The following is a 27736-nucleotide window of genomic DNA, read 5'->3' on the forward strand; positions in this document are numbered from 1 at the left end:
TATGTCAACATCACTTGAGACAGAACTATGGGATTTCTCCAGATCAGACATGAGAGCTACACAAACATCCGCTCCAGCCTGACTCTGGACCTGCAGGGGACCCAACCCCAAAAAGGCCATCGTGAGGCCAACTGCTGTGAGGGGAGATTATTTCATCAGGATTATAAGGTACCAAATCTGGCAACTGTACTTGTGAGTGTCAGTCACTACTTTTGGAAAGCACCTGCTGGAGTACTTCAGGGCCAGGTGTCTGTGAAGAGAGTGAACATACATAGTGGAAGACAGGAATGACTCAGTCAGTAGTGCAAAGGTCAGCAGGCACACCTGGATAACGGACAATTAGGCTTTTCAGTTTTTATTCTTGCAACTTTCTATGGCCTTTGAAATTTATTTCTAAATAAAAATATAAAGGCAATAGGATGCAGCAGCGGTTCTCAACTATAGCTAGTCCTGGACACACCTATCAGCTTAGGGCCTGGTCTCCGTAGCTCTAACCGCACCAAGTGCTTTCATTGTGCAGACCCCTGGAGAGCTTTTGCTTTACTGAGCAGCAGCTCCTTGCAATCTGAAAAGCAAGCACTGCCCTCTGCCCCACGTGGAACCACGAAGACTGCAAGTGCTAAGCAGAAAGAAGTTTAATTTGAAGGGCTCTGGCCAACAAGCCAAGAAAAATAATATGTAAAGCTAGCAAGGGCAAGAACTCAGTGATTCCCCGGCTCCCGGCTCAAATGGCTCTTCTGGGTCTGCCAGCAGAACACGGGGAAGATGATGCTCTCCAGCTAAGCATCAAAGGAATGTGAAGTCTGTTTCTTGGACAAATTCAAGGAAGGGGTTACCACCTGGCACACTATCAAAGCAGCTTCCTACTCTAGAGCTAGTTGGATCATGCGGAAAAGGAGCGACTAATGTTGCTGATTACACATTGCTGGGCTCAGTCCCAGCCTGTGACAGGAAAGCCATAGAATGGTTCTTAGCAACAGCTTCAATGACAGGTTATAAGCATCCCCTACTATGAACAGGCAGAGGGTGGGGACACAGTTTGGGAACCAATCACCAATCCCAGCAGCTCTGAAGTCAGGGCAGCCTGTACTACTTCCACAGGATTCGGTTCAATGCCTCTTCTTTGCACATCTCCATTTCAGAAAAACTTAGAAGATATTCAGGCAACTCAACATTAAAAGTCCCTACACTGAACATGAACACAGCCCTAAGTATAGTTGCTTTTGTCCTCTATTTCTGTGACTGGCTGGTTCCCCAGCTGACAGACAGGGCTGGAAATCTGAGATTCGTCTTTACAGTCCTTCCTTCTACTGATGGTCCCTAATAATCCTCTACTGTATGATCCTAGTGGAAGTTGCATCAGGCTCTCACCAATCCATCCTCTGAGTTGCTACAGGGACCAAGGCAGGCTTGATACCATCAGCAGTATGTCAGGTTTCACCTACACAAGATCTATATGACCAAAGAGGGCCTTTGTCTAACCATGTCTTAAACACCATCCCTCCAGACCTCTACAGAGCCTTCTAGCTTCTATGCTTGGGCATTTCCTCCAGGAGCTCATAAGTGATGTCACTAAACCTTCTACGCAATGCCACGTCCCTGATCTCTCTGGGTGTTTCCTTTGGGCCCTGTTCTTTTATACTACTGCACTGCACTGATAAAAATTACCTGCTCTTGTATGCGTCTCCTGTGTTAGGAGTTCAGAGTCCTTAGGTCAAGGACAGCATCATCACTGTCTACCCCCTAGGCCTTTGCACTCTGCAGATGTTCTAAATACTCCAGAAAGCACCTGTGGTTTGCAGAACACCACAGCCTTTAGAATCTGGCAGCATATAATAGAAGCCCATGCAAATCACAAGAACTGCAGTCAACAGCAGCACTTGAAACATTATCCTGCTGTATACTGCTGCTGTGGAACTGAAATATCCCCAAATAATTAAAATGTACATGGTAGGGCTGATACAGAGTTTATTGAATTAAATTTTTCTATTTACAATTGAGATCACATCTACATACTATTTTGCTAGTCTCCATGGGTACATTATCTCTAACGAGTGTAAGACTTATGATGAATGGGTTCAATCACACAGAAACGCACACACTCACACTAACTGCTTTAAAACAGTAGTGCATACATTATAGTCTTCCTATAAAGCCAGCTTTGATTAAAAACCACTAATTTCAAAGATCAGTCTCTGATTTTGAAGATGAACAAAGACACATACTGTTTGATTCTAAAATCTATGTTAGCCATTTTGTACAATTGCTATATTATTTTACTACAGTATATATTCTTTAAAAGGACACTGGTGTGCGGCACCAGACAGCTGGCGTCCTCCCTCTTACCCTCAAACCTTTGGCCAAGAGTTCTCGTTATGAAGACGAAAAGGGCCCAGTGATACCACAACACAGTCCATTACTCCTCAGAGGTGACAGAAGCAGGCCACACCCTCCTATAGCTCTACCACATTACAGAACTTGTAGATGGTTCTGAAATTAAGGGCATGGAGAATCGTCTAGAACAAGGGTAAGAAAGCCATAGAGGGGCAGGTGTAGGAAGGTGGGTACATGAAATGCCAACCTGCTAGTCAACACCAGTGTACGTGTGCTTTGACTAGATGAACTCAGGAGCCAACTGCTGCAGGCCTGCTCAATTCACCTTCTGAATCAGAACAAGGATACTACAAATTAGCTCAGGCACGTGCTGTCTGCTAAGCGTAGGTTCCGCCAGTGATGAGGAGCTCATAGGCAGGATCTCTACTCCGTCTGCACAACACGATGCATGCGCACAGCATGCCCAGCAGCTGCAGGAAAAAAACAGTGTGAAACAAGGCTGAAGGCCCCTGGCAAGTGTGTATTTCTTTCTTGGCAATGACATTAGTTCAAGCTTTAATAACCTCAAATTGTCAAAACGCAGTAACAATGAAAAAGGAAGTTTCTTACGAACAAACAATATTTAACAGAAGTAGCTACTGCTTTATATCCAGGAACTCTGAAGCGGCCATGAGGCAAGGCTAGCTTATGGAGAATCCCCACTAACAGTGCGCAGTGGGCTCCCCAAACCAGCTTCTATGGTGAAGGAAATGGCTTGTGTATGCACTCGTGGCTACTAAGCATTTTAAGTCAGTGCCACTGAGTTCGATTTTAAACTTTTACTTCAGTTAAATGTGGCTGTGGCTTCCATGCTGGACAGCACAAGTCTAGAGAAACCTGTTTGACAGTGTCTTTTTAGGCATCTAGACTTGGGGGAGAAAGGTTTCATTAAAAACCCACAAAAAACTCCTAATAGTGGAAAGACAACCTTAGTGTCTTTTGAAGGTTTCTGTTTATTATTTACTACCTTTGACTCTGTGGCATTATTGACTTATTTCTTGCCAAGGTCCACTGCTCCTTCATAATTGTCTATTTTAGTCCTTCTGGAGTAGCAGATTGGGATCGAGACATGTTAAAGAAAGTGATGCCAGCCAGGCAGTGGTGGCACACGCCTTTAATCCCAGCACTTGGGAGGCAGAGGTAGGTGGATTTCTGGGTTCGAGGCCAGCCTGGCCTACAGAATGAGTTCCAGGACAGCCAGGGCTGCACAGAGAAACCCTGTCTCAAAAAAACCAAAAGAAAAAGAAAAAAAAAAAAAAAGAAAGAAAAGAGAGAGATCCAGAATTCTTGACCCAATCTCTCACAAAATTCATAGAGTGACAAACATTACCTTGCCCTTTGTCATACCAAGTCCTCATGGACAGTGAAGAATCTCAGTTATTGAATTTAAAAGGCAGGGACAGGACTTACACCTACAACTCTGGCTCCTTTTCCCAGAGGGCACATAAGCACCAGGAACACCAGGTAAAACCCTGTCCTCTGCCTACCAACTCCTATTGGAGCACACCCAACAGCCCTAAAGTCCACCCAGTGCTCTGGACTCCATATTCACAACTATTGCAGAAGCTACTGAAGGTTCCTGGAGGCCATGACAGTTCTAGGAACCCCAGGGGCAACATTGGCACCCCAAAACCATACAGGTCAACAGACCACAAAACCCCACTGGAGACACTCTACTGGACCTGAAGACTGACACTGGTTGCTAGAACCCCAGTCCACTCAGACTACAAGATCAGACAAGAAACAGAAACCAAGGGAGAAACACCCAAAAAACACCCACCTAACAAAGATAAAGTCAGAAATCATCACCTAAACCTATAATAACCCCAAACCCTGATAACTAGTGGCCAGTGAAAGAACAGAATCAACAACAGCCAGGGCAATATGGCACTACTACAACCCAACTATCCTACTACAGGAAGCCCTGGGTATTCCAACAGAGCTGAAGTACAAGAAAATGACCTTAAATCTAGTCTTACAAAGATGATAAAGAAAGGGCTTTAAAGAGGAAATGAATATAATCTTTAAAGAAATCCAGGAAAAACACAACCAAACAGGTGAAAGAAATAAATCTGTTCAAGACCTGAAAATGGAAATAGATGTAATAAAGAAAATACAAACCAAAAGAATTCTTGAGATGGAAAAAATCTAGGTAAGCGATCAGGAACTACAGACTCAAGTATCACCAACACAATGAGAGATGGAACACATCTCAGGTGTACACAATAGTGATACAAAATGACACAAACTACGCAGAAAATCTAGGACACTATGAAAAGACCGAACCTAAGAATAAAAGGAATAGAAAAAGATTCCCAACTCAAAGGGCCAGAAGATATTTTCAACAAACTCATAGAAGAAAATTTCCCTAACCTAAAGAAAGAGATGCTGGTATAGGAATCTTACAGAACACCAAACAGATTGAACCAGAAAAGAAGCCCCACCACGTAATAATCAAAACATTAAATGTAGAGAACAAAGAAAGAATATTAAAAGCTGCAAGGGAAAGAAAGCAGGTAGGTTAACATATAAAGACAGATCTACTAGAATTACACCTAACTTTCCAATGAAGACTGTAAAAACTAGAAGGTCCTGGGCAGATGCCTTGCAGACTCTAAGAGGCCACAGATGCCAACATCGACTATACTATACCAACCAAAACTTTTAATCACCAAGATGGAGGAGAAACTAGAAGGAAAACCCCAACCCAAAGAGGTTAGCTACATCCAAGAAATGACAGGAAATAATTTCACACCAGCAAAACCAAAATAAGGGAAGCTTACACACACACACACCATCAAAATGCCAGGAATTAACAATAATTGGTTATCAATATCTCTTGACATCACTGGACTCATTCTCCAATAAAAAGACACAGGCAAAAAGAGTGGATATGAAGTCAAGGTCCATCATTCTGCTGCATACAGGAAATACACCTCAACATCAAAGACAGACATTTCGTCAGAGTAAAGGGTTGGAAAAACATTCTCCAAGCAACAGACCAAACAAACAAGCTGATGTAGCCATTCTAACATCTAACATAATAGATTTTCAACAAAAATTAATTTTAAAAAAGATGAGGAAGGGCACTCAAAGGAAAAATCTACCAAGAGGAACTCTCAGTTGTGAATATCCATGCCCCAAACACAAGGACACCCATGTTTGTAACCTCAGCTGAGGGCCACAGGTCACTTTACCTTAGCTGGATAACTTCTGCTGAGGGCCACAGCCTGAAAATGAAACACATTCTGTCTAGCTGCTCTTTTATTTCACTTAAGCTAACTTGTACTGACTTTAAAGCAATTTAAAAGGCATAACAACAAAACTTTACTAATTGGAAATGAATCCATTTAACAACACTAAGTTAACCCAGAAACGTCTTATGCTTTCCATGACGTATTTCAGAACCACTTAGGATACTGCTGAAAATTTGCAATAGACTTGGAAATACTACAGGAATATTATAGCTTTACTATTACTTCTTAAAATGAAAAATGTCCCCTCAAGTCATGGGAAGCAACTACCTAGGCCAAGTAAAACACCAAATATAAACTCTGTAAAAAAAAAAAAAAGAAAGAAAGAAAGAAAGCAAAGCAAAGCAAAGCAAAGCAAATAAATGCTTACAAGATGGCTTACTCGGCCATCATTGGGAAGAGAGGCCCCTTGGTCTTGCAAACTTTATATGCCTCAGTACAGGGGAACGCCAGGGCCAAGAAGTGGGAGTGGGTGGGTAGGGGAGTGTGTGTGTGTGGGGGGGGGGGGTATGGGGGACTTTTGGGATAGCATTTGAAATGTAAATGAAGAAAATACCTAATAAAAATAAAATAAAAAATAAATGCTTACTACATAAAAATTAACTACTAAATAAAATGTTCTATGATATTCTATATATATGGAGTGTGAGAAAGTAGGTATTCTTGCACAAAATTAAGACAAAAATTTTGTAGCTGGGTGTGGTGGTGCATGCCTTTAATCCTCCTTTAATCCTAGTACTCTGGAGGCAGAAGCAGGTGGATCTCTGAGAGTTCAAGGCCAGCCTGTTCTACAGAGCAAGTTCCAGGACAGCCAGGGCTACACCAAGAAACTCTGTCATATATATATATATATATATATGTGTGTGTGTGTGTGTGTGTGTGTGTGTGTATAAAAAGATATACTTCATTTATATGAGTACACTGCAGCTGTCTTCAGACACATGAGAAGAGGGCATCGGATCCCATTACAGATGGTTGTGAGCCACCATGTGGTTGGGAACTGAACTCAGGACCTCTGAAGAGCAGTCAGTGCTCTACCTGCTGAGCCGTCTCTACAGCCCCGACTCATGTATTTTAACTCTTCAGTTTTATAGCACACACTTTGCTATAGACAGACTATGATGTGCAGAACAGAGAATGAGCACTGCATTTTTATAACAAGACTCACAGAAGTGACTATTAACATCCCTTAAAGTGTCCCCTACAACAAGATAGGACATAGCCATGAACAAGGTACAGATACATGCAAAAGACACCAATCTGATTTTGAGAAACAAGGTACAAGTTGATTCTCTTTATTCCTCATTTTGAACTGTGGTGGGAGGAGAGTTATCAAAAGGAAAAGCAGGAGGAAATGCTGAGGGACTGAAGCCACTTGTCTCGTTTGTTTAATAGGACTGGGGCTAGAGAGATGGCTCAGTGGTCAAGAGTACTTATTGCTCCTGAAGGGATCAGAGTTTGACTCCCAGCACCCATACAGTGGCTCACAACCATCTGTCACCAGAGTGTGAGGGGATCTAACAAGTACAGACATGAATGCATGCAAAACATTCACATACATAAAGTAAATAAATCTTTTGTGTTTTGCCTCCATGTGTGCCTGGTGCTCAGGAGGTTAGAAGAGGGTGTGGGGTCTCCTGGGACTGGATTCTGGGTGGTTGTGAGCCGTAAGATGGGTAATGGGAGCTGACCTGGGGTCCACTGCAAGAGCAGCACGTGCTCTTAACCAGTCCTTGATATTTTGACTGTGGTGATGGATATAGAAACCTACTCAGGTCATACAATTATACAGAACTGACTAAATATATAAATGAGAAACCCAGATGAAATTGGTAGAGTTATCAATGCTGATATCCTGGTCATGTTATGGTATAGCTCTGCATGCTGTTATCACTGAGGGTGGGTATAGCAATAAAAGGATTTCACTAAATTATTTCAAAGTGTTATCTACAATTACCACAAAACAAAAAGCAATGACCAAAGCTACATCCTGTAAGCTTCTACATACCCCCAAAATATTGAATACTTGTCCAGTACCAACTACTAGTCAAACTCATGGACAGTGAGAGAAGTGAGTTGCCTCTATAACAAAAGGGCTAGGGAGATGATGCAGCAGTAAAAGCATTTGCCATGAAAGGAAAGACCAAAGGTCACACTGCCACTTCCCGTATAAACGCCAGGAGGGCCATGTGTGAACCTGGTGACCGTGGAGGCCAGAAGAGGGCATAAGATCCCCTGAAACTGAACTTACAGACAGCTGTGTGGGTGCTGGCAGTCACACCGGGGTCACTGAGGAGTAGCCAGTGCTCTTAACCACTGAACCGTTCGTTCCCCTAGCCTCACCTCTGCCAAAGTCTGCTCCTGATCGCTCAGGACATGCTTCAGGGTATGCTCACGGGAAGACTCCAAGAAAAGGCTGGCAGCCAGTCTTCCCCCTGTCGCCTGCTCAGCACAATCCCTCAAGACCTTTACAAAAAACCTTGACCTGAACTATTATTAGAACTTTAGATATGAAATTCTTAGTTAATCATTTGTCTATCTGCAAAGAATAACACCATGCTGATTTGTAAGCTGACAAGGGAAGGAAGAAAAAAAATCCTAAATTTCTCTTGCTTATATTGAAATTCCTTTTTAATTAGCTAGGGTATTTCTTTTTCATGGTTCTCATTCTTTTTGATCCTACATAAGCCTGGATCATTTAACTATGCCAGAGCAATGGTTAGTAAATGTTTTCTTAAAGAAACATAGTAAATATTTTAGGCTTTCTGAGCCAAGAAACCTGGTCTCTATAGGAATCTATTCACCTGTGCCATTTTTTCTCTCTATTCTTACCCAGCTACAGCGCCAATCTGTCAGCGTTCAAAATAAGAATTTATGTCTCATCTGAAAACTCCAATCCTAATGGAATCCAGAGTCCCAGCTTTGGTTTCCCACTGCCTGTGTGATGGTCCTTTTACCCTGCTTGTCCTAACATTTGTAGAAAACAAAGGAGAATGGATTGGTGAATCTCTAGTCTTTTCCATGTCATGTTACAAGTATAAAAGCTTCTGACACAGTTTTCCACACTCAGAACACACCACATCTTGAACATCAAAGCCTTCAAACATTTATAGGCACCTGTCATTAGTTTCCACACACATCCGTGTATCTCCTGGGCAGCAATCACTACACAACCGAAAAGCTTTCTGCTTGGTTCTAATTGTACAGCTTTGTCATCAAAGTTACTAAAAATGAACAGGCCAGAATTCCACTTGGGAAGACTGCTCTATTTTTATTGTTTTTGGCTAAATGAATGTGCCCGCATAAACAATCAAAATGTGGAATATACCCTGCTAGATTACTGCTATTCTGAGCCACAGAGTAAATCTGTAGGATGGCAGAGACCATAGCAAATGCAGAGCTATGCTTTTTAGTGAATCATTTCATTGCTGTTTGAATACCAGCAAAACAAACAAATGCTCTTTGCCATTTAGAGATACTTTCCAGTAAATAAAGTATACTGCTCAAATATGCAAAGAGCAGGAAGGCTAAACAACTCACTTTTTAAATATTTAGTTAGTTAGTTAGTTTTTCGAGACAGGGTTTCTCTGTATAGCCCTAGCTGTCCTGGAACTCACTCTGTAGACCAGGCTGACCTCGAACTCAGAAATCTGCCTGCCTCTGCCTCCCAAGTGCTGTGATTAAAGGCATGGGCCACCACTGCCTGGCAACAACTCACATTTAAACTAGCAATTATGCTGGCTTTAATGTAACAATTAAAAGGTGTCTTAAAATACATTTGAGGATAGACTCCTATTTCAAGAACTAAAAGCCTTGAAAAATACTCAAAAGCTGGGCTGGTGGTACACACCTTTAATCCCAGCACTTGAGAAGCAGAGGCAGGAGGATCTCTGAGAGTCTGACACCAGCATGATCTACAGAGTGAGTTCCAGGACAGCTAGGGTTACACAGAGAAACCCTGTCTTAAAAAACAAAAAGCAAACAAAACAAAACAAAACACGCACACAATCAAAAAACCCTCAGACTAGATTTGACAGAAAGTTTTAGAAATAGCTGGCTATTCTCAATTAGACTCCAAATGTTAACCCCAACATAACTTGTAAGATATACTACATATACCCAAGAACCTAGGGATGTGAACAGTTATGCTGCATGCAAGGTGTCTGTCCTTCTAACTTAATGGTTTTCCTATGAGGCTAAGAAATGAGGGTGTATGGTTGATGGAAGGCAATTCAGTAAGCAATAAAGCAAGCACCAGATACTTTTACCAACTTTAATACAGAGATTGTTTTTACTGGCAGTAGGGAGAGCAGATGCCAACAATGGACAGTACACCCTGGTGCCTGCCAAGTGATGTCCAGGGCTTCATTTTTGCATGATAGTATGTCTAAAACAACTAAGTCAACGAATATAGAGAAGGCTTGAGCCTCAATTCTTACTGGGAGATCTTTTCTATAAAACAATAAAACTGTTAGAGAGAGAGAGAGAGAGAGAGAGAGAGAGAGAATATCAGGCACAGCATGTGCACCTGTTATGCCAGATAGGCTGAGACTTCTTAAGCCCAGAAGTTTGGAGCCAGCCTAGATAATATATCAAGTGGCTAACTCAAAATAAATAAGTAAAATAATTTAAACATTGCAAGTAAGAGGGACTGAAGAGATGGCTCAATGGTTAAGAGCACTGGGTACTCTTCGAGTGAACCCACATGGCGGCTCATAACCACCTATACCTCCAGTCCCAGGGGATCCAATGCCCTCTGCTGGTTCCCACCAAGCATGCACATGGTGCCCAGACATCCACACAGGCAAAATACCCATATATGTAAAATAAGGTAAAATAGAAGTAATTTTTTAAAAAATTACAAGTAATGATTTGAAATATATAGTTCAGTGGGAGTGCACTTGTCTGGCAAACATTGGATTCTAGGTTTGATTTCCAGTACAGCAAAAATACCTTTAGAGAGTAAAAACAAAACTCAAGAACAGAAAAGCATGAAGCAGAAAGTGAAACAGTGCACAAACACCAGAGTGAAAGCGTCCCCCGTCTAAACTGAGATACACCAGTACTTTAAAAAGGTGTGCGGAGGTCTGACAAAATAACATACAGGCATACCCCTACTGTGATGGTTCCTATATGCTTGGCACTACTAGGAGGTATGGCCTTGTTTAGAGACTGACTGTGTGTCACTGTGGGGGTGGGCTTTAAGAACCTCATACTAGCTGCAGAAAACAGTGTTCTCCTAGCTGCCTTAGGAACAGATGAAGAACTCTCAGCTCCTCCAGCCCCACATCTGCCTGGATGCTGCCATGCTCCTGCCTGGATAATAATGGACTGAACATCTGCACCTGTAAGCCAGTCCCAATTAAATGTTGTCCTTATAAGAGTTGCCTTGGTCATGGTGTCTGTTCACAGCAGTAAAACCCTAAAACACCTAAAATGTAATTGCCTTTTTTCCCGAGTTGATTAATAAGGACACCATTCAAAAAAGAAAAAAGAAAAAGAAAAAAAAAAAAAACAGTCCCTCACACAATCCCTCCCCACAAAGATTTCTTTAAAGCATTCTGGGTTTTTGGAAACTGGTGGCTGGTACGTGAAGATTCATTCTGCTTCTTCGTAGCTAAGCTACTACAGTTGACTCAAGAGACAAACCACCCCTGACAACAGCTCCTTGGCCAGCCATGCTCACCTGAATAGCTGCAAAGGCCAACGCTGCCCAGATAACATGCATCAAGATTTCTTGTAGCTTCTTCACAACGAGAGCCTCACAGCCCTGGAACACACAGGCTCATTAGACTTGTTTTTAAAGAGAAAGCAGCAGACACACAGATTACTAATCACTGGCAACAATGGAAATGAGAACTAATGATCAAAGCAATTTACAGACACACAATTAAAACAAAAGACAACATACTAAAAAGACTGAAAAAGTCCAGGCAGTGACTAGAAAGTGACAATCAGGTCACACTCACCTCAGCGTAGAGGTCAGAGGGGTTGGCCAGGCTGCCGTTACAGCTTTTGGCAGTCTCTCTGCAGCAGCTAAGAGGGACACTCTGGTTTTTTGTTTCTTTGAACCAATCTGTATTTTCCCAGTCTGAATAGTTATGAATTCCACAACAGTGCAACTGGATAAGAGAGAGATTCCTTAGGTAAGCTGCAGGTGTCCACTGAGCTCCGTGCAGTACGGAGCTTGAGCTTTAACAAGCTACTCCAGGTCGGTGATACACAGCAGGGCTTTCTACAGCGAAGAACACAAATCTGCACAGTCTAACATGTAACCACTGGCCACACTGGGGATGAACCAACACTTAAACCTGCTTAGTGTGACTGAAGAGCTGAATTCAATTCAATTTAAATATCGTTATAAGTTCTAGGATCTACCCTTGAAAAGTACATCTCCTAAAAAGAGGTAGGTAGTTTCCTAGCCACTGAGCTGCTCGGCCCCTGTACACTCACACCTCACATGCTTAATATGCAGCTGAATTAAGTATCGTTTCCAATGGCAAAATGCTCAACAAATTTTGTTTGAAATGTGTGGGACTTACTTTAAGAAAATAAAGGAAAAAAAGTTGAAGACTGAAAAAGCAGTAAATGTGGAGGCAGGGTTGCAGACACGCTTTTACAGCTGTGGAGCTCATCCTGGCTATGCAGGTCCACACAGCCCACATCACAGGAGACGAGCTAGTGTCGGGGTGAACACCATCAGGGAAGCTCACCTGTCTCTGCACATAGTCAATAGCACGGCTGGCAGCGTCGGAGTTGGTCCCGTTGTAGGTCTTATACACTTTCTGAATGCTGCGATCAACCTCGTTCTCCACCTGAATCAGAAGAAAGGAAGGAGTCCGTCCCTCAAAAGCCCTGCTCCCTGACACCAGGTGAGGCGGTCTCAACGTGTTACCAGTGCATTCTATACACTTACAGTGAGAAGAAGACTTCCTGTTCCACTTAGATTCAAACTAGCAGCAAAACAGTTGGCATCTATTACATCACACAGGCTAATAGCCTTCAAAAGGACTATGCAAAGGAAGCCAGCATAACAAGCCACACAAAAGGGACAAGCGTCTATGCACTGGGCGGATGTCCCACATGCATCTATCAAATGTCTACAGAAAAAAAAAAAAAAAAAATCTGTCCCCAGCTTCAGCTAATTGAGAAAAGTTTTATAAGTAATTGCCAGTTAATCTTAGGTAGATTAGAGCAGCAGTAAGACAATGACAATGCTGACTTTGATCAAATGAACCTGTTCTACCTTACCTGGAAAGCTTAAGGCAGCTTTCAAAGCACTGGGTGAGGCGCAGTGGACAACATACCTTTGCTCTGTACACGTATCCCAAAACCACAACAACCACTTCTGTGACGAAAACCAAGAGCAGGATGAAGACAAACTGTAAATAAACATCAGAAATTAAGTAAAAATTTTAAAAAGTTCTAAATATTTCCTTCGTAAAAAAACTATGGGGCAACCTCTAGAGGTTTAAGGCATGTTAATAACTCTGGTATAGTTAGAAGAGCCAAGACATCTACATCTACATCTACAGAACTTGCTCTCAATTCAAGACAGAGGACCAGATAAACAGCCCTCCATAGTCTGACATTGGAGAGTGAGTGTTAACTTACCGTGGCAAGTCCACAGCGGCTCTCCCGGATTGTAGCACAGCAGCCGATCAGGCCAATGATGAAAAGCAAGGCTCCTACAGCTATGATCACCACGGCAGGGAAGAGCGTGTACACATCCTCAAAGAAGTGGTCATAGTCGTCATAGGTGATGAAGACATAGGCTCCCACGTAGCAGAGGATGCCAGCTGCCCCCTGTGAGAACAGGTGAGACACTGGTCTGAGTCCCAGCCCTGAAGTTCCTACATTTGCTCAGGTTAGCATTTTTTTTTCTGAGACTGTGTCTTGTGTATCCTAGCCAGCCTTGGATTTCTGTTCTTCCTGCCTCCACTTTCAAGAGTAGAATTGCAGTGGGCACTGCCACCCACCTCAGCTGAGGTGGTGTGCTGGGCTCTATCCCAGAGCTTTGCTCATATTATACACACATTCCACCAGCTGAGCTTGTCTTCAACCCAGGAGGTTATTAACTCCCATCACTCTTAAGTCAGTAAAGCTAGAACATTCCTGATTCTTTATTAAAAACTCTTTGGACACTTGGGAGTCACGGGTGCAGAAAGCTTTATTGCAGCTCCAGGCCCCTTCGTTCTCCAGGGGGCCTGCACACATTGTCTATCGCTTTTGGTTTCGTTAGCATGAGGCCCCAGCTCTGTGCTCAGATACTTGCATACAGAGAGACAGACACAGTTCCAGGCTACGCTAAACTGTTTGCTCTAAGGAGCACAACACACAGCACTTTGACACAAGCGTGATTACTTCATCTTTGAACACTTAAATGTATAAATCTTCAAGTTAGTGCATAGCTCCTACAGTAACATTAATGACTGTTCAATCCTCTGAACCTGAAAACTCAGTCTGAGGCAGACCACAGACCCAGCACAGCACAGCATCACAATCACATCTGGAGAAGGTGGCTCTGGTAACCTGATGTATACACAAACACACGCACACTTACTTGGTTTGTTTTTTGAGACAGGGTTTCCTCTGTGTAGCCCTGGCTGTCTTGGAACTTGATCTATAGACCAGGCCAGCCTCAAACTGAGATCCCTCTGCCTCTGCCTCCCAGGTGCTGGGGTTAAAAGTGTGTGCCATCAGAGCCCACCTCACACACAACTTTTTTTATATGCGAAGAAACTTCAGGCAGTGCTCTAAGTATTGCCTACCCACCACCCTTATTTGTACACTCAAACTATGCTTCATGATTGAATACACTAATTATCAATAATAAAAATGAGAATAAAGAAGTTTGTTTGTTTGTTTGTTTGACATCATCTCTCCTCTACTTCGTTTTCTTCTCTTCCCTGGCTCCGGATATTTCTCCTCTCATCATGGGGTCTTCAGCTCCAGGGTGCTGCTGTCACACCTCACTTCTGCCTGCAAGTCCCAGCTAACCAGCACTCAATATACCCTATGTTACCTTACAGAAGCACTGTATTAACCTGCTCAACCCTAATCTTAATCCCCGACTCTCCTCTTTGCCCCTAAATATGTTCTATATCATAGTTACTGTTGTTAGAAATATGAACAGGGCCAAGCCTGACACATAAAGTGAGGATTATGAAAATGTCACTGGTCTAAACTGTTTTGTCTGCTTTGCATTCTGAAGACTTCACCCTCATATACTTCAAACAGAAAACTGACATGTACATCCCCTCTCGCTTCTTCACACCTCGGCTGCTGCCTTACTAATTCTGAGGCAGCTTAAGGATCACCGCTTCCTCACAAAAGCTATTTTTTTTTCTTTTTAAATAAGCCCTCTGCATCTTATCTGGTTGTTGGTCAAGATTTTTTTTTTTAAGATTTATTTATTTTATGTATCTGAGTGCTCTACCCGCATGTACACCTACATGCCAGAAGAGGACATCAGATCTCAGTATAGATGGTTGTGAGCCACCATGTGGGTGCTGGGAATTGAACTCAGAACCTCTGGAAGAACAGTGTGCTCTTAACCACTGAGCCATCTGCAGCCCCATTATGGAGGGTTTAACTATTCACCCTTCATCTATTCACATATTGAGCAAACACAAATGGTATTTTCCACAATGGCTGCAATTTAACCTTTTTTTTTTTTTTTTTAAATAACCACAGTGGTGGAGGTGGGGTGTTCCGAGACAAGGTTTCTCTATGTAGCCTCGACTATCCTGTCCTCAAACTCATACTTCATTTCTTATATACCTCCTGGGCACAAATTGTGTCTGCTTCTATTTCAGCTCTACACCACCATAAGTATCCAAACAGTGCCTGATGCAAGCAGGTACCAAGATTTACAGAGTAAATCTCACCGTAACCTCCACCTCTACGTAAAGGGCAGCTGGCTGTGGCTGGCTTGTACATATTTTCTCACCAGTCCACCCAGTGCTCACAGTTGTTAGTCCACTATTCAAATACAATTTGGAAACTAATTCAGTTTACTGGATTCTGATGGCCACCATCTCTAGGACAGACTGTAAGTTGTAATTACTAGTTTACCTTTAAAACAAATGCTATGCTAAGAGCTACAAGGTCTGCTGGATTCACCCACAGGTTTGCTTTGGAGGTATGTCGCTGTGAGATGAGCAAAAAGATGAGCCCTAACAGTCTGGAAGTGTGTGGAGTCTGTAACAATGAAGATGAGCCCTAACAGTCTGGAAGTGCTTTTTTTTTTTTTTTTTTTTTTTTTTGGTTTTTGGAGACAGGGTTTCTCTTTAGCCCTGGCTGTCCTGGAACTCACTTTGTAGACCAGGCTGGCCTCGAACTCAGAAATCCGCCTGCCTCTGCCTCTGCCTCCCAAGTGCTGAGATTAAAGGCATGTGCCACCACGCCCAGCATGAATGATCTTTTTAAAACATTTTCTTAACTACATTTATGTCACAAACATACACACATAATGCATTTTACTAAAGAAAATAATTCAGTCTTCAAATCGAATTAAATCTTAAACATGAATTAATCAAATTGTGCCTATTGCTTTCATTAAGAACCGATCCTTTAGAGTTATTTCTTAAAAGGCTTGTAGGGAAGGGGTGCAGGTGCAGTAGCAATGCTTTTAAGTCCAGAATCCAGGAGGCCAAGGCAGGTAGATTTCTAGGAGCTCAAGGCCTGCCTAGTCCACATTGTACTTCAAGGTATGTGAGGGCTTCAAAAGGCCTGCCTCAAAACGAGAGGGTAGGGGCCTGAGTGAAAAATGTGGCAAACATCTCATAAATAAAACATGCTTAAAAGATCTTAGTTCAGTTCCTAGCACCCACATCTCCAAGGGATCCAACAACCTTTTCTGGACTCTACCGGCCCCTGGACTTGTGCACATATACATCCACCCTACACACACACACACATACACACACACACACACTTTCTATCTTAAATTAAAAGACTTATGATTCTACCTTGACTTACATCTTGGCTTTAGATTGTATGCTATCTGAAAACCATCCTCTCAAATCTATTCTCTCAAAGTAAACAGCCTGGGTTGGCTGAGAGACTGTAAGTAGTTTTTCAACCCCGTTAGAAATCTGAGAACGACCAACATTAACTGAAAATAAATAGGAAGCCTAACACAGTTTCCAGAACTGAGACAAACTGTAGAGACAGCTGCCTACCTATACAGCCCCAGTAAGTCAGGAAGTTGGAGCATCCATTGTCTTCAGCCTTCTGGCCCAGGATCCTTTGACAGGCCTTAGAGAAACAGAAGTTAAGGACTAGCCTATTCTGTCTTGGCAGAACTAAACTGTCCTAACCTGTAATTGTGTCCTTTTCCTGGACAGTATTATCTCTGTAGATAAAATGAGGCAATTCTTGCCTAGTGGCTGTCTTGCCGCAACTGGAGCAAGTCTGTTGATGCTCTATTAAATAAAAATGAATACTGTTCAAAATGAGTTCACTAGAGAAATGTGAACTGCATTTCCAGAGGGTGACAAGTTTGGTTCCCAGTATCCACACTGGGTAGCTCAAAACTGTCCATAACTCCTAGTCCTGTTCTGGGCACACACACACACACACACACACACACACACACAGCAATCCAGTACCCTCTTCTGGTCTCCACAGGCAACTGCATACACACACACACACACTTCTGGTCTCCACAGGCAACTGCATACACACACACACACACACACACACACACACACACACATAATTAAAATAAATCCCTTAAAATTAATTCAATTTTTTAAAAGTTTCTATTTAAGCATAATGTACTAACAGATTGTGTTACGGGGCCCAGATAGTAAATGAAGTTTTAGCCTAGATAAATCTGAATAAAAAAATGTAACAGGAAGATAATGATACTCCAAAGCTAATATAAAGTACAGGGTATACTGAAGAACCACCTGCAGTTTGGAAATAAGATAAGTGTTTATCCTGAAGAGGTTTCTGTGAAACTCACACTTAGTGTGCCTGGGAATGGTCCAAGTGACATGTCTCTTAGGCTCCTCTCTGACCAGAGTCATCTAAAACTAAATGTGAGATTCAAGCAGAACAAATCCAAACTAGATATAAGAAAGCCAAGGAAAGACAAGGTATGAGATCCCACTCGGTAATCCTGCTTCCTGTCTGGAAGATGACAGATTACTCAGTCCGTGTTGCAAACCATTCAACAGGCAGTTCTCACAGGAGAGAACGTAATAGTGCCTATTCTTCAACATCAGTGGGAAGTAATGTAGCAGTTAGTCACACCAGGCCTGGGCTGCACTCACTGCTGACAGGACCGCATAAACAGGAATGCTGGTCTCTTCTAAATGACTTCTGAAAATAGAGTAATTGTTCATTTCAAAGAGTGGCTGAATAACCTAAATAATTTTAAGTATCTGCCTTAATGACAATCAAAAGAGCTAAACAAACAAGGTAAATAATTTGCATCATTGCAGGGTAATGAGACTGGATCAGGACTTTGCCAACAAAGCAGCTACAGAGGAGGAGGGGAGGGAGGAGGGGGGAGGAGGGCAGGGAGAAGGGCAGGGAGGAGGGCAGGGAGGAGGGCAGGGAGGAGGGCAGGGAGGAGGGCAGGGAGGAGGGGAGGGAGGAGGGTGCAGCAGCAGGCAGGGCAAAGTGGAACTTAGAAGTTGCTGAGTCGTCACAGCCACAGCTGAGAGAATCTGGGCCTATGAGGAGGATCTGGGCCAGGGCAGCGTACTAAAAATAACCATCCTTTTTACAAAGATGTAAGGAGAAATTTAGGGGAAAGGCTGAGGTTTGGAAAACAAAAATTATTCTTTCAATTTGCTCACATTTTAAATTAAGTCATGGAAGCTTAAAGCTTTAATTTAGAGGCCAGTGTTTTCCTGTTAATTGAACTGCTCCTCTATTAACTGAGCTCTGTTTAGGTTCAAATGACATTATTTGTCTTTTTAGTCTTTCTTTACATCTACACAAATGTGAATGTGCTCAAGTAAGAAGTCTCATTCTTACCTAACATTGCTGTCAGGATGTTTACAAACTTAGGCTGGTGGTTTCTGTTTGAGGGAAGGTTAAGTCCTCTATGGGGGATGGGTGGAAGAGAGAGAGGGAGGGCGGGGAAATCCTAAAACCCACACAACTAGCTCCTTTTTCACCAAGCACTCTGAAACCTCCCTCTGGAAATGCGCCATAGAACATGTGAATCAAACAGAGGCAAAAAAGAAGTAACTGTGGGTATGCTCCACCAAGAAACATAGGAATCATGTCTATAACTGGCAAAAATGGAGACCAACTCAACTTCACCTCAAAGCCCAGAGCCTCATCCTGTGTCCCTGCATAAGCAGCTCCTTCAGAGGGACTTTTACCTCAAAGAATCAACAAGAATAGGAATTTGGGAGGAAGAAATGGTCAAGAGAAAAACTGGTTAGAAAACGCTATGTACTCTAAACACTAAGAAAGCAAAAGTTCAGAGCAGGGGAGAATCAGAAGCATTCAACACACACACACACTTTAACATTGAATTCTGAGTTTGTGTAGCCATATTGGATTTGTATATACCTCACTACCTTCCTGCAAGGAATTTATTGCCAATTCGTTCCCTGAAGAAACTTTCCCAAAAACTTTACCCTCCTGCTATTAAGACTACCTAAGAAATCATAAACCTTTGTGTTTCAGTCAGCCTAATTACTCTGATAAAATGGTTCGAGTCACTAAGCACAATTTATCCATTCACTAAGTCTCAGGAGACGTATTTCACTCACTCTCTTACCATCTTTCCAAGAGCAACCAGGAGAAGATTGCCCTAGAGACCTGCAACCCTCTCTGAGAAATCAAGGCCACCTCTGCAGAAGACCATGTGAAGCTACCGAGATAATGACATTTTCTACTTGACAAGTTGGTCAGTAATGAAGTAAAGCAGAATTCAACTTATACCAGAGGAAGTGCAGTGATAAAATGTATCAGTCTGCAGCACACCAACCTTAGCATTTATACCTAGTAGCACTTCTAGAACTCTGTAAGTACAGAAGATGGAAACAAAGACTTGTCCATTTGTCAAACTAGCACCACAAAAAGCAAACAGCAAAAGCAAAAACCCAAACCCTAAGAGGTGAGCTTGCACTGTAGCCTGGAAACACTGTGAGCCTGTAACTTAGTATATTTATAATGGGGGGAAACTACACATCTTAGTGCAAAAACAGTTTCAAGAAAAGCTATACTGTCTGAGTAATGCAATTATAAGTGTTTAGTTGTTCCCAATATATTTAAGTTTTCATATATACACACATTCATACACACTTGCAAAATACATTTAAAATTATGTCTGAAATTAAGACTATATTGTGTGGGGGGTTTTCCAGATTAATTCCTAGATCTGTCTGCCCTTAAACACATAAAATAGGTCTCTTTTCAATCCTACATTTTAGGTGCCTGTCATTTGCTTCCATTTATTGCTATTTTTAAGTTTGGCTTTGATTCATCCTTTAGATATTTTCTGATGAACACTTCTTTATCATATTACTAAAAAGAAAACTTTAGAGCCGGGTGTGGTGGCCTTTAATCCCAGCACTTGGGAGGCAGAGGCAGGCGGATTTCTGAGTTCGAGGCCAGCCTGGTCTACAGAGTGAGTTCCAGGACAGCCAGGGCTATACAGAGAAACCCTGTCTCAAAAAACCAAAAAAAAAAAAAAGAAAAAAAAGAAAACTTTGTCAAAGCCTCCTTGGAGTGTCAATAAGCTACTTTAGCAATCTGTATCACTGACACCATTGCCATTATTCCTAAATATATTAATACCTTTCAGCTGTTAAGTTGATGATATTACAAAGGTCATTATCCTCAATTCTACTGAATTTTTACTTTTCATTTGGTCTTTTATATTTATTGTTGATCCAATTAATCCAGTATATGCCTACCATCAGTTGACAGCCCCAAATTCCAGACCCCAATGAAACTGGAGACAGACTAATTGCCACAGGCTAACTAGTGCAACAGTGTGGAAACTGGCTATTTTCAGACTCACAAGCTCCAAGGTCCAGCAAATCATGGAATTTAACTTTTGTTTTGAGACTCTTGGTTGCTGTATCTCACTCTAACTGTATAAAAAGTCAGTTATTACTTTGGGAGTCTGGAGTGCTTAAGCTTTATCATGGTAGAGTCTAGATATGTGTTCACATCAGGAGCAGCAACAATGTAAAATACATAATGTCAACCACATAAACCCAAAAATGTTCTCATCTACTGACTGATAAACTACTTAAAAGGAGATGAGGGAGGAGGAGGAGCAGGAAGAAAAGGATTTTTTTTCCAAGCCAAATACTAACTTATAATGAGAAATTGACAATTTATAGTTCTGAATCTATTAATTATGTTTGCTAACCATTAAGATCACATTTCTAAAGAAAGACCAACCCATGGATATAAATGGGCGCCCAGAGATATGAAACTCTGTTAAGACTCTCTCCTCGCTCCTCATTAGCTGAGCAGCTGAGACAGTGTCTTTTGTTTCTCAGACAGGCGGAGCAGCCATTCCACAACTGCTTTCTGGCTACACAATTCTTACACTGTACCCATTTTGTACCAAGAAAACATTATGGAACTTTCTGGGGAAACAAACAAAACAAAACAAAAACTCTACCTAGAATCAGATTTTGTGGCATTAAAATACTTCAAAGAACAATAATTAGTCTAAAAAATAAAAGGGTGTTTTTTTTTTTTTTTTTAGTTTATTCATACAGGGTTTCTCTGTGTAGCCCTGGCTACCAGGCTGGCCTTGAACTCAGAGATCCACCTGTCTTTACCTCCCAAGTGCTGGGATGAAAGGCATGTACCAGCACCACCCAGTTCTAAAAAGATAAATATTCAAAGAGACTTCTCAAACTGTAATCTGAGATCTCCTGAGGGCTCTAAATTCTACCTGAATCAGTGGTTCTCGACCTTTGGACCACAACCATTTTGGGGGTCACAGTCAGATAGCCTGCATAACAGATGTGCATGTTACAATTTGTAACAGCAGCAAAATTACAGCTATGAAGTAGCAACAAACTTAATTTTATGGTTGAGAGTTACCACACCATGGGCAACTGTACTAAAGGGTTGCAGCATTAGGGAGGTTGAGGCCCACTGCCCTAAATGATTGTTCAACCATGACCCAAAAATAATGCAGTGGGGTCAGAAATCCTTTCATGTCAAAAAAAAAAAAAAAAAAAGAAGAGGCTGAGTGCACACCTTTAATCCCAGTACTAGGGAGGCAGAGGCAGGTAGATTTTTAAATTCAAGGCCAGCCTGGTCTACAGAGTGAGTTTCAAGACAGCCAGGGTTCCACAGAGAAACCCTGTCTCGAAAAAACAGAGTTAAACATATTTCCAGTATGCTCCATGATTTGCTTCCTGACAAAATTAAACTTCTTTCCCTAACAAACCGAAAATCTATTTTAATAAACAACCTGTTGGCCGCAACGTGTTCTAATAACAATCTTTTTAGAACAGTCACACAGACAGGATGAGCACAGGAGACGGAAAGCACATCAGGATCTTAACATATCCCACTTGCATTCCCTAGGCAGACAGGGCACAGCAGCAGACACAAAGGGTATATAGTCAACGTGGTTTGTCACAAGACTGGAAAGTATTTTTCTCTTGTAAACTTTTTATTTTAAAATTGTCTCTTTTTATTTTATACGCAGGTATTTTGTCTGCATGCATGTCTATGCACCATATGCATGCCTGGTGCCCATAGAGGTTAGAAAAGGTCATTAGAGATAGAGATGGTTTCAAGGCACCATGAGGACGTGGGTCCCTTACAAGAACAACAACTGCTCTTAAATGCTAAGCCATTTCTCCAGTCCCTTTCCCTATTTGTTCTTAACCATGAGCACTGACGTATAACCTATATGCCCTTACTTAGTAATACGAACATGCCAAGTACACCCTGGCTTATGACCTAGCTACTCCTTCAGTACTGAATACCCTTACCTCTCCTTCAATCACCCCCACACTGGCTTCTTCTGTTCCACCCTCAACTGTACTTCCTCAGAGAAGCCTCTGCCAACCTCAAGCGGTCACCAAGTCACATCCACACCCTGCTTACCTCACTGGTACTTTTACTGCCTGTCTTGTTCCACTTGACAGTTCTGTAAAAACTTTTTGTAAGAACAGGTGTGCAAATGTTCGTATTTGCTTAACCAAGCAATTCTCCTTAGTTATATATTCACACAGAGAAATGAATTATTTTAAAACGGGAGACATTGTATATAGCTTCCAGCCTCTCTATGCAGAGGCTATTTCCTATGAATAAATGATGCTAGCACAGGTACTGGACTTCTCCCTAAACCACAAGCTGTTGTGGTGTTACAATTCCTTCTCATTATAGATGAAACACAACAAACAGAACAGACACTGGAGATTAGCAAGAACAAGCATGGGCTAAGTATTCTCTTATAGCCCCTGTAAAGCCTAACAAATATGTGCAAAATAAATCTTGAATCCTACCTGACCTCTGTACAAGGTTTCTATTATACTGGTATTATAACAGCCTTCAAATGTAGTCTTTTACCTCAAACCCATGTACCCTTTAATAAATGCTCATGAATCAAGCACGAATACGCTTATATTTAAAGCTACACTGCTCTATATAAACAGAAGATTCAGAACTGAAGAGATGGCTCAGAGATTAAGAGCACTGACTAGTCTCCCAACAGGAGTTCAACTCCCAGTACCAATAATACAGCTCGCAATTGTGCTGAACTCCCGTTCCAGGGGGCTTGACACCCTCTTTCTGGCCGCCATGGATATCAGATATAGAAATGGTACAGACATACATGCAGGAAAACACCCATACACATAACATTCTAAACGTTTAAAACGTTTTTGTTGTTGTTTTTGAGACAGGGTTTCTCTGTGTAGCCCTGGCTGTCCTGGAACTCACTCTGTAGATCAGGCTGGCCTCAAACTCAGAAATCCACCTGCCTCTGCCTCCCAAGTGCTGGGATTAAAGGCGTTCGCCACCACGCCCAGCTTTAAAACGTTTTTAAAGTGCTAAATTGCCATTAAAAAAATAAAAACCCTTGTCCAAAACTATTGTTCAAGCTATAAGCACTAATATCCTAGGGATTTGCTGAAGAAGAGAATTTTAGAAATAGCCACCAAGACTGACTACTCCTTGGCCTCACATGGTAGGAGAGAAACAACTCCCTGTAAACCATCCTCTCACCCACACATATGCATGTTGTGGAATGTACATATGTGATGCTGAATGCATGCTTACACACAGAAGAAAAAAAGCAACAGTCTCTCTTTTAAGAGATACAGTGTACAAACTACACTAAATCTACATTAACAAGTTTGGCAATCAGATTACTGAAAGCCTGTGTACTGGTAAGACTGTATTTCCATATCACAGGTCACTTGATACCAGTATATCAAGATATAAGGCTCTGCCAAAGCAATTAAACTTTAGCACTTACCAAGGGTCAGCCAGTACCAATAGTGAGATTCAGTATAAGCAAGCTACCCAGGGGAATCTAAACTGGACCAACTTGATGTGCTGTCTGTACAGAGGATCCTTACCCTTCCAGCTACACATTTCTACGTTTATAAGGAGGGAGGGGCTACCTCTAAGAACACACTCAATACAATGAAGAATGTATTCCCATTTCTCAAGATGAATCTGTTAACAATTCAATGCACTTCCTCCTTGACTTAAACTCTTTAGCAAAGTGAGCTAACTAGTTTAAGTGTGGGTACAATTTCTAAACATTATTGTGAAAGTAGTACATTTTAGAGAAAAGAGCCTCTACTATGGCCTAACAACTGTCATCCCCAAGTCTCATGCCCTTTCCAAGTCTCTTGAAGGCACAAAGTTCCTCTAACACCACAGGTTCTAGCAATGGGACAGCCTGGGTTTGAACACTGGCCCTGACACTTCTGAAGTGTGCTGTTTTAACTCCTAAAGCTCAGAGGCCTCACCAGTGCCAAATTACACTCACCTAAGTTATCACAATGACCAGTAAGCAGAAAGCACTCAACGGTTATTAGTATTGTCAGATTACAATAGTCTTCGTACAAGCTAATGTCAGGAGATAGGCTAAAATACTGCTGTCTCCTTTATACTGTATTGTATTTTCCCCCATTTTCTGCTTAACTTCCTTCTCAACACTCACAAAAGTTTTACTGTTGCTAACTCAAATAAAAAGGAATACTGTATGAACAATACGATGTTGGCCTCAGAAAAAATTAAGAAGTTCACAACATAACTTTCACTGGAGTGAATATATTTATACATTTTCCAAAGATTCAGAAGCAATCTTTCAGAATTAAGAATTAACTGATATATATATATATATCATATAATAATTTTTTGATTATTTAAAGAAAACCACTCCTGTATTTCCAGGATTTTCTCAGATCAACACAGATAGGCTTTCGGTGTGAATGGCCTAGAGTTCACCTAATAAACATTCTTCAAAACCAAATAGTTAACGCTGTAAGTCCACAAGGAACTATTATGGATACAAATATCTACCTCAAGCCAGACATGGTGGCACACACAAGTAGAGGTAGAGGGGGAGGCAGATGGATCTCTGAGTTGAACACCAGTCTGGTCTACATAGTGAGTTCTAGGTCAGCTAGCACCACATAGAAAGACCTGTCCAGAAAGAACGAAAAGAACGAAAGAACGAAAGGAAGGAAGGAAGGAAGGAAGGAAGGAAGGAAGGAAGGAAGGAAGGAAGGAAGGAAGGAAGGAAGGAAGAAAGAATCTGTCTCTTAAGGGTCTCATTAGCTACTAAATGTTTTTCACTTGGGGATCTCTGAAATTATACTTTTCCTTTTAAACAGGCATGTAATTTAAAGTATGAGGAACATCTGTTCTAAATGGCAAATGAAATTTCAGGAATCCCAATGTCACACAGGTGATTTCAAACAGTTCTGTCTGAGGCCAATCACAAGTCTCCTGCGCAAATAATCACAAGTGCCTCGTTATCCAGATCATCCTTTTAAGCTACCAGCAATTAGGACATGAAAGGTTTCATTCTTTGTTAGAGGCCAGAGGAATGGGAAGTCTTTCCAGAATAGATGTGCATACTTTCTGAGACAGGAGCTGAGTGGGAAGTGGTGGGGGTGGGTGATGATATACTAAAGTGTGCTCAGTGGAACTATTCAAAGACTATCCTGAGTACTGTGGACAGAGAAAACTGCCCATGGCAAATGTTAGGAAACTTGATCCCAGCCGAGGGTCAACTGGGTCCCAAATCACCAGTAGTGTGCCCATAACTAATAATTTATCAGAAAATACCCAACAGTAGTGTGTGGGTCATAATGCAGTACACTACCAGACTTTAAGTAAGAGTACCAAAGTAAAGAGGTTGAACTGTTCTAATATTAAGCTGTTCTGTGTTGTTGTTGTTGTTTTTAAAGAAACAAAAAAAGATGTGATGGACGACATGTTTGATATTTTTTTTCCTGGTGTAAAGTCCAGAAGGATTCAAGACGGAGGAGAGGGCCAAAGAACAACAGGTTAGTAAAAAGTCCCAGGTGAGATAAAGAAAGCCCTGACTCAAGACCGGTCGGTTATAAGCACTTTCTCTGGGGTCAGGTTTCCCGAGCCCCTCCAAAGAGCAACCTTTTACAGAAGTGAACTGGTTGCTTTAAAAATCTCCTGGCAGCTGATACATTTAAAAGGGTTTATAACCTCAGGCTACCCATCCCCACAACAGCGATTTTCTTGATCAAAGAAATGCTCTGCTGTTTCAGGCTTGAATCCTTTCCGTTTTCTGGGCTGCTTACCAGCCAACCAACTCTATACAAAGAGCTCTAAGCCGAAATTCCTGGCCCGGGACTCGACCGGCGTCCCCACGTAGCTGCTACATGACCTGGGGACAGCCGCTGGCTCTGCGAGGACTCAGACAAAGACAGCGGACCCGACTCACAGGGGAGTATCCCATTTCGGGCCTGGCGTCCCGACAGACTCAGCCCTGAGAACAGAGCGACCCGCAGGCTCACGCCGCGGCGACCCGCGTAACCCTGGCACCGTGCCAGCGGACCGGAGGGGGGCCCCCCCCAGACCTCCGGTCGGCACCGTCCTGGCCTCCGCTGGGCCCTGGAAGGACCCCACCAAGAGCTCCGAGGCCGCAGGGCCCGGGCGACCCCTCGGCTGGCTCCCGCGCCCGCCTGGTCCCCACGCGCCGCACAGAGGCCTCCCCCTGCCCGGGCTCCCCGCCAGCTCACCCAGAAGATGAGGTTGAGGAAGACCAGCACGGTCTTAGAGGAGGTGATGCCGCATTGGCCCATGGTGCCGGCGGCCGGCGGAGGCCCGGCTGGGCGAGCGGAGCGGCGCTCACCGAGCGAGAAGGCAATGGCGCCGGCGGCTCCGCTGAGAACTGCTGGGCCGAGCCGCGTTCCCGCAGACCCCCGCGCCGCCCCAGCAAGCACCTCGCAGCTGCGTGCAGCCCGCCGCAGGCCCCCTAGGCCGTTCCCAGGCAACTAAGTCCCGCGTCTGCGGCCGCTTCTGCCAATCAGCGCCGCGGAGAACGAGGTGGCCTCGCCTCTTAAAGGAGCCGACGCCTCCGCGCCTTTTCTTCTGGCCTCTGACCGTCCTTGAGTGCAGAATCCTCTTTTGGGGAATTTCTAGTGGGACAAACACGTTCCCCCTCTTATTGAGTTACTTTTAGAAGACCAAATGACTGGAAGATCACAGAACTTTGTTCTGTTAACTACTCTCCCCTAGAAAGGCCCACCTCACAAGGGGATTTTCTTGACTGCGTGATACCTTAAGCAGCACCCCATATAAGTTGGGAAGAAATACGGTGGACGTCAACACATGATTATGAAGAATTTAGTATGCCAGAAGCTCTGCTAGCTCTGGTTAAAAAAAAAAAAACTCATCAGGAAAGGAGAAAACACTGGCGCACTAGCAAAGCAGAGATGGTTGGGCAAGGCAGCCACCCTTTCAGCTCTATTCTTTGGACTGAGATTTGCAATTACAGATACATCTTCATACATGTTGACATGTGCGCTCTTTCCTGTAATCTTAAATGAATGGTAGCAGTTAGCACCTTAAAAATAAAAACTGAGTGTGTGTGTGTGTGTGTGTGTGTGTGTGTGAGCGTGTGCACCCACAAACATCCCACAGCA

The 27736-nt window shown here is 42.6% G+C and overlaps 1 protein-coding gene across 1 annotated transcript; it reads right to left on the reverse strand.

The window, feature by feature from the left end:
* Positions 1-1934: 1934 nt before the first annotated feature.
* Tspan3 (tetraspanin 3) lies at positions 1935-27102 on the reverse strand. Its single transcript, XM_021171659.2, has 7 exons — positions 26831-27102; positions 13242-13433; positions 12935-13009; positions 12341-12442; positions 11597-11749; positions 11314-11397; positions 1935-2804 (listed from the first exon to the last, which is right to left on the reverse strand). Exons 1-7 carry the CDS (start codon positions 26891-26893, stop codon positions 2712-2714), a joined length of 762 nt encoding a protein of 253 aa, XP_021027318.1. The 5' UTR covers positions 26894-27102; the 3' UTR covers positions 1935-2711.
* Positions 27103-27736: the final 634 nt, after the last annotated feature.

Source organism: Mus caroli, unplaced genomic scaffold, assembly GCF_978045245.1.
Source record: "Mus caroli unplaced genomic scaffold, Mus_caroli_1 scaffold_11, whole genome shotgun sequence".
Taxonomy (NCBI): Eukaryota; Metazoa; Chordata; class Mammalia; order Rodentia; family Muridae; genus Mus; species Mus caroli.